This window comes from Chamaea fasciata, unplaced genomic scaffold, assembly GCF_029207755.1.
Source record: "Chamaea fasciata isolate MVZ Bird 193981 ecotype frontalis unplaced genomic scaffold, bChaFas1.0.hap1 SCAF_6, whole genome shotgun sequence".
NCBI classification, from domain to species: domain Eukaryota; kingdom Metazoa; phylum Chordata; class Aves; order Passeriformes; family Sylviidae; genus Chamaea; species Chamaea fasciata.
This window is the reverse complement of record NW_027094091.1, coordinates 59,489,778-59,503,507: the sequence shown is the minus strand read 5'-3', so window position 1 is coordinate 59,503,507 and position 13,730 is coordinate 59,489,778. Positions and strand designations below refer to the sequence as shown.

General features: G+C 38.3%; 1 protein-coding gene across 1 annotated transcript in view; it reads left to right on the top strand.

Annotated features, from left to right (window-relative positions):
- The window catches only part of EDNRA (endothelin receptor type A), a 32,818-nt gene that overhangs the window by 15,571 nt on the left and 3,517 nt on the right, over window positions 1-13,730 (top strand). The window contains exons 3-6 of the mRNA XM_066186513.1: window positions 1,536-1,663; window positions 7,618-7,816; window positions 11,497-11,649; window positions 13,477-13,610. Of these exons, the coding sequence (XP_066042610.1) occupies window positions 1,536-1,663; window positions 7,618-7,816; window positions 11,497-11,649; window positions 13,477-13,610 (614 nt within the window). The remainder of the gene's footprint in view (window positions 1-1,535; window positions 1,664-7,617; window positions 7,817-11,496; window positions 11,650-13,476; window positions 13,611-13,730) is intronic.

Here is a 13,730-nt window from a genome sequence, read left to right as displayed (position 1 = left end):
GACTATAAAACAGAGGGGGTGCAAAAATCCACAGAAGGACTATGAGGAGAAGACTAATTCCTGCTGAGGCAGAATTTTGTGATAAACATCCATACACTACAGCAAAGTTCTCTGAAAAACTCATGCTATGAAAAAAGAGGAAGGTAATACCTACCTAAACTGAGATAAAGACAGATGTGAATTTGAACTTCCCACAGTTAACATTTGTATTGCTAAAGGTAGTGATTATGAGCATGCTTCAATTTAAGACTAATTTAAATAGAAATAAAATGTTTACTTTGAATACTACAGTCCTGAGTTACAACCAGAAATATTTTTTTTCTAATTCTACAGCTAGAATACACCCACTTTTACCAGACATGTGTGTTCCAGGACCTAAGCTTTAACTGAAAAATATTTCTAGTCCTTGTGGTTTCAAAGCTAACTCTCAAAACATGAACATCCTACTGTTTTCAAAGTCTCAGCAGCAGACTTAGAGAAGAAGATGAACAAAATGGTAGTGCAAGAGTGAGAAGGTTAAGTGACTTTGTTTTTCAATAGAACTATTCATGAGGGCTAAATTATCCCTCACTTGAGTTAAAATAGCTAAGTTAGGGCTCAGTACTTGGTATGGACTCAATAATTTTTCATTTATTACACTTCCCTACACTGAATATAATCTGCCATTTTATTGTCAGCCCAAATAAAAGGTGATCTTCTGTGACTGCAGCCAGTCCTAGATTTAATTATCCTGAATAATTTTGTGTCCTGTATTTTGTGTGCATACTCGCTATCAAAGCTCAGTTCAAAGACATGTTCAAAGCTTGAACAGTTATAGCTAGAAATATTACTATCTATATGCTAATTCTTCACAACTGTGCACATGAATGACTGTACTAATATTTATTATGTAAATGCCTCCTTGGAAATACTCCTCTAAACCTCAGTCACTCACATCTTTCCAATGGATGCCTTTCTGTTGCCTTGACGCACAGCCCACATGTTTGCACGGTTGTCCTTTAAAATGTAATATGGAACAAATTATGTATGCACAGTGTTTTCTTCACACTCCTCAGAGTCTGGCACTGAATACTGCCATGAGTTACACAATGGTACATTTAGGATGACAAGAATCTACTTGCGTGCAGCATCAGGACTTGGCTCTGAGGTATTTCATTATGAACCCTGAGTTATGTTTGGACTGCCTGGTTCTGGGACATGCCAATCGCAACCATTTATGACAGCCTTGAGTTTGATTTTCATTATTCAGTACTGCTGGCAGGTTCACAGTAACAGAAAAAAAAAAACCAAAAACCTTCTAACAATGCGATTTACTATTGCAACAGCACAGGGTCAACATTTAAGTGTAAACTTTCGACTTCTGTGCTTCCACAGTAGCAGTTATTTCCCAGATTCACTCAGTACTAAAGATGTGATCGATGTATGGAGAATTCAAGGTTACAATGGCTGTGCCTAAGACAAGAAATAACTACAATTGTGACATACTTGGTAGGTTACTGTTTAAATATTCTGATTATTTTGTATCTTCTCTTTAGCTCCTCGCTGAGAAGTGGCCTTTTGGAAATACAGAATTTGGACAGTTTCTTTGCAAATTCCTCCCCTTTATCCAGAAGGCATCAGTGGGAATCACAGTCCTTAACCTGTGTGCCCTTAGTGTGGACAGGTACAGTATGTTTTACTCTTTTGGCACTGTTCTTGCACGTGCAGATTTCCTAAATCTAGGAGGACTAAGCACGGTCTTCATAGCAGACAGATTACAATATAGATATAACTTAGATTCCGATCTTTTATATTCTGGCTAAGGCCAAGCACCACATTTGTAAAAGGTTTAAAGTATAATATTAAGTCCTTGGACTAATGAACTTTACGTGTTTTTTAAAGGTATTTAAAAGTTCTGGTAAAGCATTATTTCACATTTTTTACCAGACAAAAACGTATTGGGGCTTGACTCAGTATTTAGATTTCTTTCTTCATATGAACTCAGGTTTGTTTTGTATTTGAACAAGATCATAATCTTTAGGCTTAAAAATTAGTTTTCCAACTCACTGCCTGTGGGAAGACAGAGATAGTGCTAAAGGCAATCCTGCCTCTGATATATTGTGTTAATTACCAAAGAGTGAGAACAGCCTTGCCCTCACAGCCATGGGTGTGATAAAAGAGAGGGTTAGTTGGTAGAGGGTCATTTGGAGTCTGCTGGTTCTGCTGTGAGGACAAGGAGACAGGAGGCCGTGTGAGGGACAGGAAGAAGCAAGCTGGAACTGCTGAAGGAGAGAAAGAGCCAGAGCTGTGTGGAGCTGCCTGTAGGACTGCTACATAGAAAAAGTATAAGAGACTTCTACGTAACATGGTGCTGATGCTTGAAGCCCCCTGAGATTTCTATTGAGTGCAGTGGCCATCTTGACTACAATAACTGCCTTTGGACAATAAACAAGGCTTTATTCTGATAACTTTCAAAATTATCAGAGCTCTATGAAAAAACATGTTGGAAACTTGCTTTGATAGTCTGACATTGATAGTTTGAAAGTTAATGCCTCTGCTATTTTTTCTTAAGACATAAAATGCAATAGCAGATTAACACTTGACTTCTGTAAAACTTGGTTTTATGTCTTGAGTTACTCGATCATGTTCTACTCCAAAGTGTCAGTACCTCTAAATACAGAAAATACTGTTAAATGAAATGCAGTATGTGTATTAGTACAGGGATGCAAAGAAGCTTTAAAATTAATCTTGGTTTGGCTTTACAGAAAAAGTTAATGTACTAGGTTTGCAGTGGATAAATCACTTAGTTGCATCCAGACTTGAAATACAGTTCCTTACTCCATTAGTACCTCATTAACCAAAGCCATAAATTTAAAAAAAAAAAAAAAAAAGTAATACAGGTAACGGTTCTGCTTCCATTTCTTGAGTCTGAGAACTACAAAAAGAATTCTATTTCTCAAAAAATATCTGCCCACCATAAAATAAAATCCCATGGACCACTCTAAGGAATAAATCATAGATCAAGCACATGAAACAGACAGTTTGTTAGATAATTCTGACAGCTGCAGTTTCACTAGATTATGTTCCATTGTTATGTACATTCTTATAAATTTGAACTAACTCAGCTGAAGCTACATTTTTGTGGATGCATGCATATTTTTACAAGGACTGATCTGCTAATCCTCACAACAACCAAATGCTGTTTCCATTTGAGTATAAAGTCTGGTACGGGATCAGGCTCAGACTATTTAATTTCTTCTCTCAGCTTAGACACTTTGCCAAGGACATATTCTTTATCATCTGTTGCTACTCTAGTAAGTGGTTGCAGAGGATGTGTGTTAGAAAACAGATGCATAGAGCCAGATTCTGATATTGGCTAACAAGAACTGCATCTAAGTTCAATCACCGTGAAAGTTCAGAGCACCTTCAATAAGTTAGGTTGGACACATTAACACGAGATTCCACACCAGCTAATGGTTGCTTTCTAGAATGGAAAATGAGTAAATATGAAATAGTGTGCTGTCACAGCTGGACCGTTTCTGGTCTACAGGCAAGTTAATTCTTGCTTAAAAAAAAACTCCAGAAAGCTATCTTGTTTATAATTATTTTGGGTCCCTATATATTGCATTTTTGACACATAAAAGGTGGAGTCAATTGGTAGAGTGAATCCAGAGTTTATATATATATATATATATATATATATATATATATATATATGTTTATATTTTTAGTCACTGTTGACTGTGTCCCTGTTGCAGACTACAGCCTTAAGTTCGAACAGGATTTTTTCTCTGCTGACAGGATAGTTCCCTGTGCTAACTACATCCTATTGTGAAACTCCCCTCATTACTACTGCCCTGGAGTGACTTGTCCTGTATTAAGGTTTAACTGTGCATGCCCAAGGGGAACAATGGCCACTCTCATGTGGAAGGGGTTTTAAGAGGCTGACAGAAAGCCAGCCATTCACTCTTCGGAGGAAGCTCACTTCGAAGTTGCCTCAGATGCCCCTCAGGCATTTTTAAACTCTAGGTCAGGATGGTGACGGTAGTGTGACTCTTTTTTTAAGCAGCGCCTGACTATGACTAAGAGGAAGGATATTTCCCTGCTCGACTTTTTACTCTTGCTTATGTCTTGGGCATAATGATTTTGATGGAGAAATGGGTTGAAGAAGAAAAGTGAAGATATGGATGTCATTTTACATGTATACACCCTCTTCCTGCCTTCTCTGCCCAGCACATTGCATAGAACAGTAATCCTAAGGTAGATATTGTTGTCTGGACCAACTCACAGTAAGTGTATGAGACAAGTTGAGATTCTGCCACTAAAATAAAATTCTAACAGCTTTATTGTCTTAAGATACTTGTATAAAATGAAGAACAGCTGTGGTTGCTAATAATGAAGCAAGCAGAGCAGTTCAGCATCAGCAACAGTAGGGACATTTAGGAACTGTCCTGGCATTAATCTTGACAGTCATTGCTTCATATGTGCTTGATCTTGTCCCTTGTGTTTCCTGCATTGCTTTTTACACTTACGAAGGGCTGATGATACTCGCAGAACAGACACTGGTTATGTTATGGGGCCATAATTTTCTAATTAACACCAAATTAAGAATCTAAGTTAAAAGGAAGAGGGGAACAAAAGCACCCACTGATGTTCTCAGATCCAGACAAGATGTCCTTCTGAAAGAAGTACTTTAAGCATGTTATAACTAGATAGGAGCGCAAAATATTTAAGTGCATGTATGTATACAAGTTGACAGAACAAGCATGAGCAGCTGAAAATGAAAAAGGGAGAGAGGAGAGGAGCCACAACATCTGACAGAGAGCAAAGTGACCTGGGGAAAAAAAGTGAACATCTGAGACAAGAGGGAAATAAACAGAAAGAAAGGAAAATTAGACAAATCTCACACAGACAATAGATTGAGAAATTAAACGCAATGCATTATGCATGTATTTTATGTCAGCTCCCTGGCAGACATCCTATGTTTGCCAAGTATGAGGGAAATAAACCCTACAGTACTTTCTCACTCTTAATTGTGGGAAGCCTGTGGCTAGACAAAGATCCTCTATGTTATATAATCCACAGAACACCCACCTGAAAAGTTATTACTACTAAAATTATTATTACTACCACTATTTTTCAAATCACTCCCACAGCAGTGAGTAAAGAGACAGAGTAATTGCAGGTTAATACACATTCAGCAAATTCTAATCTAATTACTCAGCTTCTTATGTTTTAGCTGAAAATAAAATTATTCAGCTAACAATGCCTTATTTGAGAGTTATTTGAATTGTAAAAAGTAAAATACATACAGGACACAAAACCTTACTGCTGTGCATAGTGATCTCCTCATGTGCGAAACAGATGAAACTCAAAAGAATTGGTACAAAAATGCAAGAAAGGAAATAATTGGATTCACAGTTGCAACCAATTGGTTGTCACTTACATAGTTAGAGAGGTAACATAAAACAAACTTTACATTTGCTACTTGAAAAAAATATATACAGTGTACAAGCCCATTTGCTAAGAGCATCAGTCAGTCAAGGATGGGGTAGTACCTTGTGCAGCTGATGGAAATGATGGTAAAATTGCTAGCCTGTAGAAAGTAAACTTTAAACTGATTGTTAAATTTCCAAAGCTCACAACTACTTGAGCATTTGTGTGAAGGGTTAAGTTTCTGTGAATATTCCATTTGGGGATGAAAACCAGAATTTGATATTTGGCAAAATGAAATATGACAGTATGACAAATTATTTAAAATTAAATTTGGATTTTAATATGAATATTTGTTGATGTACAAGGAATGAATATGAATATATATGAATATTTGAGAAGGTATGATACTGGATATTTTTCTTAATTCTCCTGTATAGTTTTATTTGTTTTGATGGTCTCAGAATTCTAATCTTAGAGACCTCCTCTATCACTGCCTCCCTCCTTTTTCACATTCTTGGAAGATAAGGATGCCTTTAGATGATATTTTTATTTTTAATGTGCAATTCCAAGCTGTAGTTTGCTTTATTATGCTCAAAGTATTTATACGCTCATTTCTGTAGAAATGATGCTCTGAGAGCCTGTCCGTAGTACACCTGTGACAGGGCCGTGCATGACGCTGCTGTAGATACCAAGGCAAAGCTTTCCAGTCTGTTTTCTGCAGGGGTGATGGCATGCCAGGCCCTGACACCTCCAGTGGTGTTGGGTAACAATGCTTGCTGAAGTTTATGTGAAGGGCTGAAACCTGGATTTGCATTCAGGCATTGTCATTCCCCTAACACTGAGGCTACAGGGGATGGAATTCCCAAGTCTTCCATCTAGTTAATAAGCACACTTCCAAACTAAAAAGGGGGTGTGATACAAGAAATCAGAAGAAATGTTTTGTGTGTGAATCCAATGTTGCTGTATTGGTTAAAGCAGGACTGAGAAAGCCTTTCAATAACTAAATTTTCCTGATCTCTGTAGCCTAGGTCCTGTAGCCCTCAAAAAATGTTTTGCCCATTGGAAGCTCTTCATTCCTCCCATCTTGGTCGGACTTGATGATCTCAAAAGGTCTTTTCCAATCTAGTTCACTCAGTGATTCTGTGATCTCAAAAATTCAAAATCCAGTATCTCCCTTCTTAATCTGATTTTTTTTTAACCAGATAAAGAACCTTTCTTGACTTTTTTTATCCTCAACTAAAGAAGACTATTTCATCAGTAGATGCCATGATATACCCATGTGGCACTGTCATTCCAAATGGGAAGGTGCTATTATTTTAAGGAAGTAAAATAAGCAGTTCAGAAGCTGTTACATCATTAATGACAGACACATCTCTAGAATGAATCTCAGATTATTACAAGATCAAAAAATAATATTGGGTCTTTCCACTGATTCTGTCTTTGCTGAATTGTTGGAAATGTTGAGTTAAGTAGTTTACTGCAGTCATTGTAGGACAACAGTTAAATCTACCACTGAAAATTTAATTTATGGATGGGATTGTACTCTGTATTCTATGCCTATCAGTCATCTTTGGATAGTTTTACAACCTTCTGACCAGAGCTGACAGAGAGATTGAGGTTGCAAAGTTAATAAATTTCTACAAGCTCATTGAAAATGGAGAGACAAGTAGAGGAGAAAGATCTTCTCAGTCCATTGAACAGTGTAAACAGAACAAACGCATTTTCACTTCATCGAGTGTGTTTTCTTGGTCTTTCATTGCCTGGAAGCTGACAGCTTCACTTTGGATAGCACTGCTGCTACAGCTGAGGTAGCTGAAGGAGATAGATGCTCTGTGTCTGTTAGAATGGCTGTGTGCCTGGAAGCTTTTATCCTCTGCTATGGCAGTTATTTAGTGAAAGATGTAGTCTGTCCTCACGAACCTTGCATACTTTAATTACAAATCATTAGTGCAGCCCACCAAGCAGAATTCCAGCCAGTCCCACACCGAAGCAGAACAGGAGCAGCCTCTGCTCTCCACCCCTTGATGTGCCCTGCTATGTCCTGGGTAAGTTGACAGTGGGCAGAGGCCCTGGAGTAGGCAGAAAAAACAAGTAATACAAGTCTCAGATGTCAGCTTCAGGATTTTACCTGCCATATGACACTGAACCGTGATCTTTTAAGAAGGAAACTGCGGGCTGGAAACGAACCCCTGTCTCTTTCAGGTACAGAGCAGTCGCGTCCTGGAGCCGCGTTCAGGGGATTGGAATCCCGATGATCACTGCTATTGAAATTTTCTCCATTTGGCTTCTGTCCTTCATACTGGCCATCCCAGAAGCAATTGGCTTTGCCATGGTATCTTTCAGATACAAGGATGTAAGTTATGTTACCTGCATGCTCAATCCTACAAACGATTTCATGTTGGTAAGTAACATCCTGTCTTGTCTTTTTTGGAACCCACAGTACATGAGTTAGACAGTTAGGATACTGGCTGATAATAGAGTTTATTCATGCATTAAACTGCAAAATATATTCTAATGTGTATTAGTGCAAAGAGGATCCTATGTTCACAGAGACTTGTCTCTGCTTTCAACCAGAGAGGTTAAATGGGGCTTTACAGCATTTTCATTTCTTTGCTACTGAGGATTCTTACTACGGACATTTGCAATTCACACCTGCTTTAAGCACAATCAAGAGATGGGTCAGGGTAGCCAGAGCCTTGAAAAGCTTTGAGTTTCAAGGTACAACACCTTGGAGCTTGTAAATGTCAAAACATAGGTTTTAGCATGATTAGTCATCCTTTTGTACGCAGTAGTCGCCTCTCTTGGCACATAAAGAAAAGGGTGGGGCCATGCTACACTCATTAAAGTGAAATAAAAAGTAATCCTTTAGTTTACAAGAAATCATGACTACAAAGCTGACAGACCCACACCTCCAGCTAGGTGCAGTGTTAGCTGCAATTAGATATAGGAGATCAAGAGCAAGAGGAGTGCTTGAGACACACCAGGCTGCTTTGGCACGTTTCCTACCTTGCACCCTCTGTGGTCCTGCAGATTAACAGCTGTCAGTACCCACATCAACTTCTGCAAAGCAGCTCAGGTGAGAAGTCACTTCAGAACCGATAGATTACTGCATAGGGGCATAATGGCTTTTTACCTGGTCTTGCAATGAGAAAATATCTTAATTTTTAAATTTCTGAATCCAGAGAAAGGCCAGGTACCATTCATCCAGTAATGCAAAGAAAGAGTAATGTTCTGATTTGTTGCAGAGAAGGCAGATAGCATCAGGTCTTAAGTCTTGAGAAAAGCTCTGTATTTTTTTCTGGACTAGAATTTTTCATAATAGAGTATAAGTTTCTATTTTTTGAATGTCTGGTGCTTCTTTTATTGGAACAGAACATAACTTGGCCTAGAATTGGGAAGGATAGGATAAAGTAGAGCTAGAAATTTTAGAAAACAAAAAGTAGAAGTGATTATTTTTTCAGAGGAAATGCAGGTAAAGATCGAGTAGAATTTCCCAGAGCCTATTATATTTTTGTTTCTGAACTCCACAGCCTATAAGACTGTAGATACTGTAGTTATAAGACTGTGATTTATGAATTACACACTGCAGCAATATTTCCCTTCTATAATGGCTGCTTTTCTCCTCAAATGTAGCTGGACAACCTCCACTTCCTCTTTCCCTAAGAAAAAGAATAGTTTTCCCTCTTCTCAAAAACATTATAGTTCAGGTCTCCCATAGGCATGCTAACTTTAATGCATACTTACTGATTATGTTCTGTTCTTAACATTCTAAGTAGAATAGCTTGGTTTGTTTTCCTAGCAGGAAGTAGTATCTCTTACTTGTTCAGTATAATTCAGAAGTGCCAAGCTCCCCACAGCACTTTGATTTTTAAGGAAACAAACCAGCAGTTCTGTCCAAGGTGAGAGTAAATGTTGGATGGGTCAGTCAAATTGGAGAGCTTTGTGTTTCAATGTGTTGCAAGCAAATAAAAACATGAGATTAAAGTGGAAATACCATTTTAACCTTAACTATAGTGTTTACTACCACAAAGACCACAATAAACAATTACTAAACTTCAGGAAGGATTTATTATTAGCTTTTGTTTTTAATAGGAGCCTTATTCATGTTCAAAACTATCTTTGAAAGATTTAAAAGATTCATGCTAGACCAGGTTCCCAAGAGGCTGAGTGCACTAGGAAACTTGTTTAAAATGCACATTTCCTGTAGAAAACCAGTTCCATGTGGGCTTTCAAGACAAACAAAAGAATGTCTACTTCTCTTTAATCAACCCATTTCTGTGCTTTGATGTAAACTTTGTGAAACTGAGATTCCTCAATTAATCATTTACAGACATTTTAGAGTAGATTTTATAACTCCACGGGGCCAACTCCTCATCCAGAAGTGATGTATTGGTCAGGGCTGTGACACAGACCTTTCGTGTGTTTTCCTGACCAACAGGCAATGCTCTTGGAGGCTGGAACACTGATAGGACACAGAGTTTTCCCTGTAAACATGGAATGGGTTCACGTAGTACACATTTTGTTGTGCTGCCTAGCTAATGTGATTCTAGCCTGACTTGGAGGAATTTGCCTTGGAAAAGATAATTGTCTCCATGTATTTGTAATCCTTTTCTCTGCAGAAGGAGCAGTAATTACATTTGCCCTCAGTGCAAACTCCTCAAATACGAGGCATATTGTTTTCTGGTTTTCTGCTGGCAGAAGCTCTGCTCCCACAGGGGGAAATTCTGCCCCTAAGGATAGTGCAGCTATGCAGGAGACTGTAGCCCCTCCTCAGGGAGGAGGCTAATGAGGAGGAGGAAACGAGTTAATCAACACAACAAAGTGTCCCAGAGTGAGATGGGATTGTGGCCTAGAAACCAGCAGCATAATCTAAACTAGCAAATTCTGTACACAGCTGTGTTGGGGCAGAGGGGAAAAAATGAAAAGCATTCCCTTTTTCTGAGTAAATCAACTTTCTAATGTAACTGAAGTAGATTTTTAAAGTAACATTATTAAACACCAGAATATGAATTGTATCAACTTTTTTTTCATCTTTTCAAGTTTAGTGCTGTTTGGTTTTAGAGGTAAACATGATGTCAAAAGTCTGACTTTTTCAAACAGGATTCATAAAATCCTCAGGCATAAGAATTTTGACATTTGGTGTGGGAACTGTGATGTTACGAGAGCACATCCTCTAGGAACAAACAAGCTGGGGGAAAGAGTGACACATCCCTTTTAAACTAATAACCTAGACACAGGAAGTATTTGAAATGCCATATTTCAGTGCGTACTTTTGGCTGAGCTTAAAAGTTAAAAACCAAGATACTGTATTTTCTGAAGTCTGAAAACACGATCCTCTACAGAAAAGAGCTATTTTAAATGTTTCCTCAAATGCAGTATTTCCCACAATACATAAATGTATTAACTTACAGCACTGCTTACATCACAGCTAATACTTAAAAGTTACACAGGGCAAAGTACTGCTATTCTAGCAATACCTCAATGTCCTGCTACAAAAGGCAAATGGTGGAAATGGCAGTCAAGGGGTTAAAAGTAACTGTACCACTGGAAGCCATCCCTAAGCTTTGCACATATCAGACAAACACTTATGAAGTGGCTCCTATCTGCCCATATATAAGCAAACCAACTGCCAACCTTTTCACTGATAACAAAAGGTGATTAAACTTACAAGACATTTTGAATTTTCCTTTTTTGGCATCAGGACAGAAGCTGTAGAGGTAAATGGCATTTCCCGAGACAGGCTTTTAGTAAGATTCGTTATCTCAGACTGACACTGTCTACATTTTGGCATGCCGTTTTCATGCGGCTGTATTCTAGTTTTTGTGAATGAATACAAATGTTCAGAAAGTACAACCAAGAAAAATTAATTCTATCCCAGGACAGATTGCAACAAAGGTACTGGCAGGCTATGTGTAAATGTTTACACCGCCACAATTCCTATTTTGATGTTGATCAGAAAGAGATCAACTATAAGCAGAGAGATACCAGTGTACCAATTGTCATGCTTTTCCAAGACCTTTCTGTGGTATTTTGCATTGAATCATAAGAAAATATCTGCTCCTTTATTTTCCTTATCTACAGTTCTACAAAGATGCAAAGGATTGGTGGCTGTTTGGTTTCTATTTCTGCATGCCACTGGCATGTACTGCCATCTTTTATACGCTAATGACTTGTGAAATGTTAAACAGAAGAAACAGCAACTTGAGAATTGCTCTCAGTGAACACCTGAAGCAGGTAAATATATTAGAAGCACCAATGCTTGAAAATATTGTTCTCTCTGTGGGTTACATTAGAAATATTTCAAAGTGTACTTGAATACAGTAAACTACAGAAGTAGAAAGTGAGGACATGGGTTATTTATAATGTAAAGGCATTCACATTTAAACCTGGAACAAAAGACTAAATCATAGTATAAGGAGGCATTGAAGACATGCTCTGGAAACTAACCCTTTTCTTTCTGATTTTGACAGTTGTGCCTTCCTTTTCTTTAACCTCAAATCACTACTGGCTAAATGCTTTGAAACTTAATTACAAAGATTTGCCAAAAAATGTTTCTTTTTCTGTATAAAGATATGACTCCATGGATCCTCCCTCCTTTTGGCACTCTTTGATATGTAACTGTAGTTTCATATAAAAAGCAACTGCATTGCTTTTATATATTGTAGAATAACCTAGTTTAGAAAAAAGTGGATTTTGTTTCTCAGGGTTACTGCACCGTTGCAGTGCCACTGCTGTAGCTGCTTTGAAAAGAGCAACAGGAGAACAGAACAAGCAGATGATCACAGAACAAAGGTGCTCACAGAACCGTCAGGTCTCTTTGCTGGTTTGGCAGCACTGGCTGATGCTTAACGCTTAACTGAAATTTTTAAAACAATCCGCAACTTAGCCTCTGCGTTAACATCAGCCCCTCAAATTCCATTCTTTCAACTTCCATGTGGACAGATGTGAACCCCTAAAGCAGTCTTCTCTGCATCAGAGTGAGTTCTCACAGAGGTTCCTCCTCTGCTGGTTCATTCTAGATCAGGGCTGACTGAAAAATCCTCCCCTTGTGCAGATTCTCCAATTTTTCCCTCATCAGGCCCTGGGACTGCAACCCAGTGTGTCCTATGGCCACACACAGGCTACTCCACCCATTAGAACTAGAATGGTATGTACTAGAATGTGAGGAAATCCACCCTTTCCCATCCTAAAATGCAATGCCCACCAAGCTTCTCAGACTGGCTGCTGCCGGAAGACTTTATGCCATAATTTACAAATATTTGTCTTTTTAGCTCTCACCTTTTGCCTGCCTGCCTTCCTTCCTCTTCCTTCCTTCCCTATATCCTTATCTACATTAATGTCTAATCATGATTCTTTTCATATTTTGATAAAAGTTGCTATTATTAAAAAGAGGAAACTATAATAGTCATATTCAAAGTCTAAAAAGACTGTAATCACTCATTTGACTTCAAGTTCTGTCATGACGGAGCCTTGCAGTGCTCGTCACTGTTACATTATAGTGGAATCCTTACCCCTTCATATGCTTCTGTTTATCAAACTCATGCCTACCAAACACCGCTGGTACGCGTTGCCAAAAATCCAGTAAAACATCTGTAACTCTCTAGAGCCACATAAAATACCCATTAAATTGCAATTATTTCTTAAGTATTACAAGATGAAGCTGTAACTCTAACATTCCTAAAATGTTTGTAGAGGAACTATTTACCTGAGAACATCAGGATCTCATAGTAAGGACCACACAGCAAAATCAAGATATTGGGCAGTATCCCTTTATAGAACAATATATCAGAGAGAATCCTACAATATCCTTGCAACACCAATACCTGTGTGCCCAGCTGCTCCAGCCTCAGTGATAAGCAGATTATGTTGAGGATGGCCAGGGTCAAGAACATGACAAACCCCACAACAAAAGGGTAGTACACCAGGTATTCTGGAAGCTTCACTTTGGGAATACTTTCATGATTTACCTATATTACTGACCTTGCTGCCAACATTACTGACTACAATCACCTGCTAGTATGAACTGGGCACTCAATAAACACTCTTATCTCCTTTATCTAGCGACGAGAAGTTGCCAAGACAGTTTTCTGTTTAGTTGTGATTTTTGCTCTTTGCTGGTTCCCTCTCCATCTGAGCCGGATTTTGAAGAAAATGGTATACAATGAAAGAGACCCCAGCAGATGTGAGCTGCTCAGGTACTTAATTTTCTGTGCCAATAGTTTGTACTGAAAAAAATATTCTAAGCTGCATGCTTAGACTTTCTGTGAGGAATGTCACTGTGCAATGCAACTGTGGTGTTTATTAATTTTTAGCTG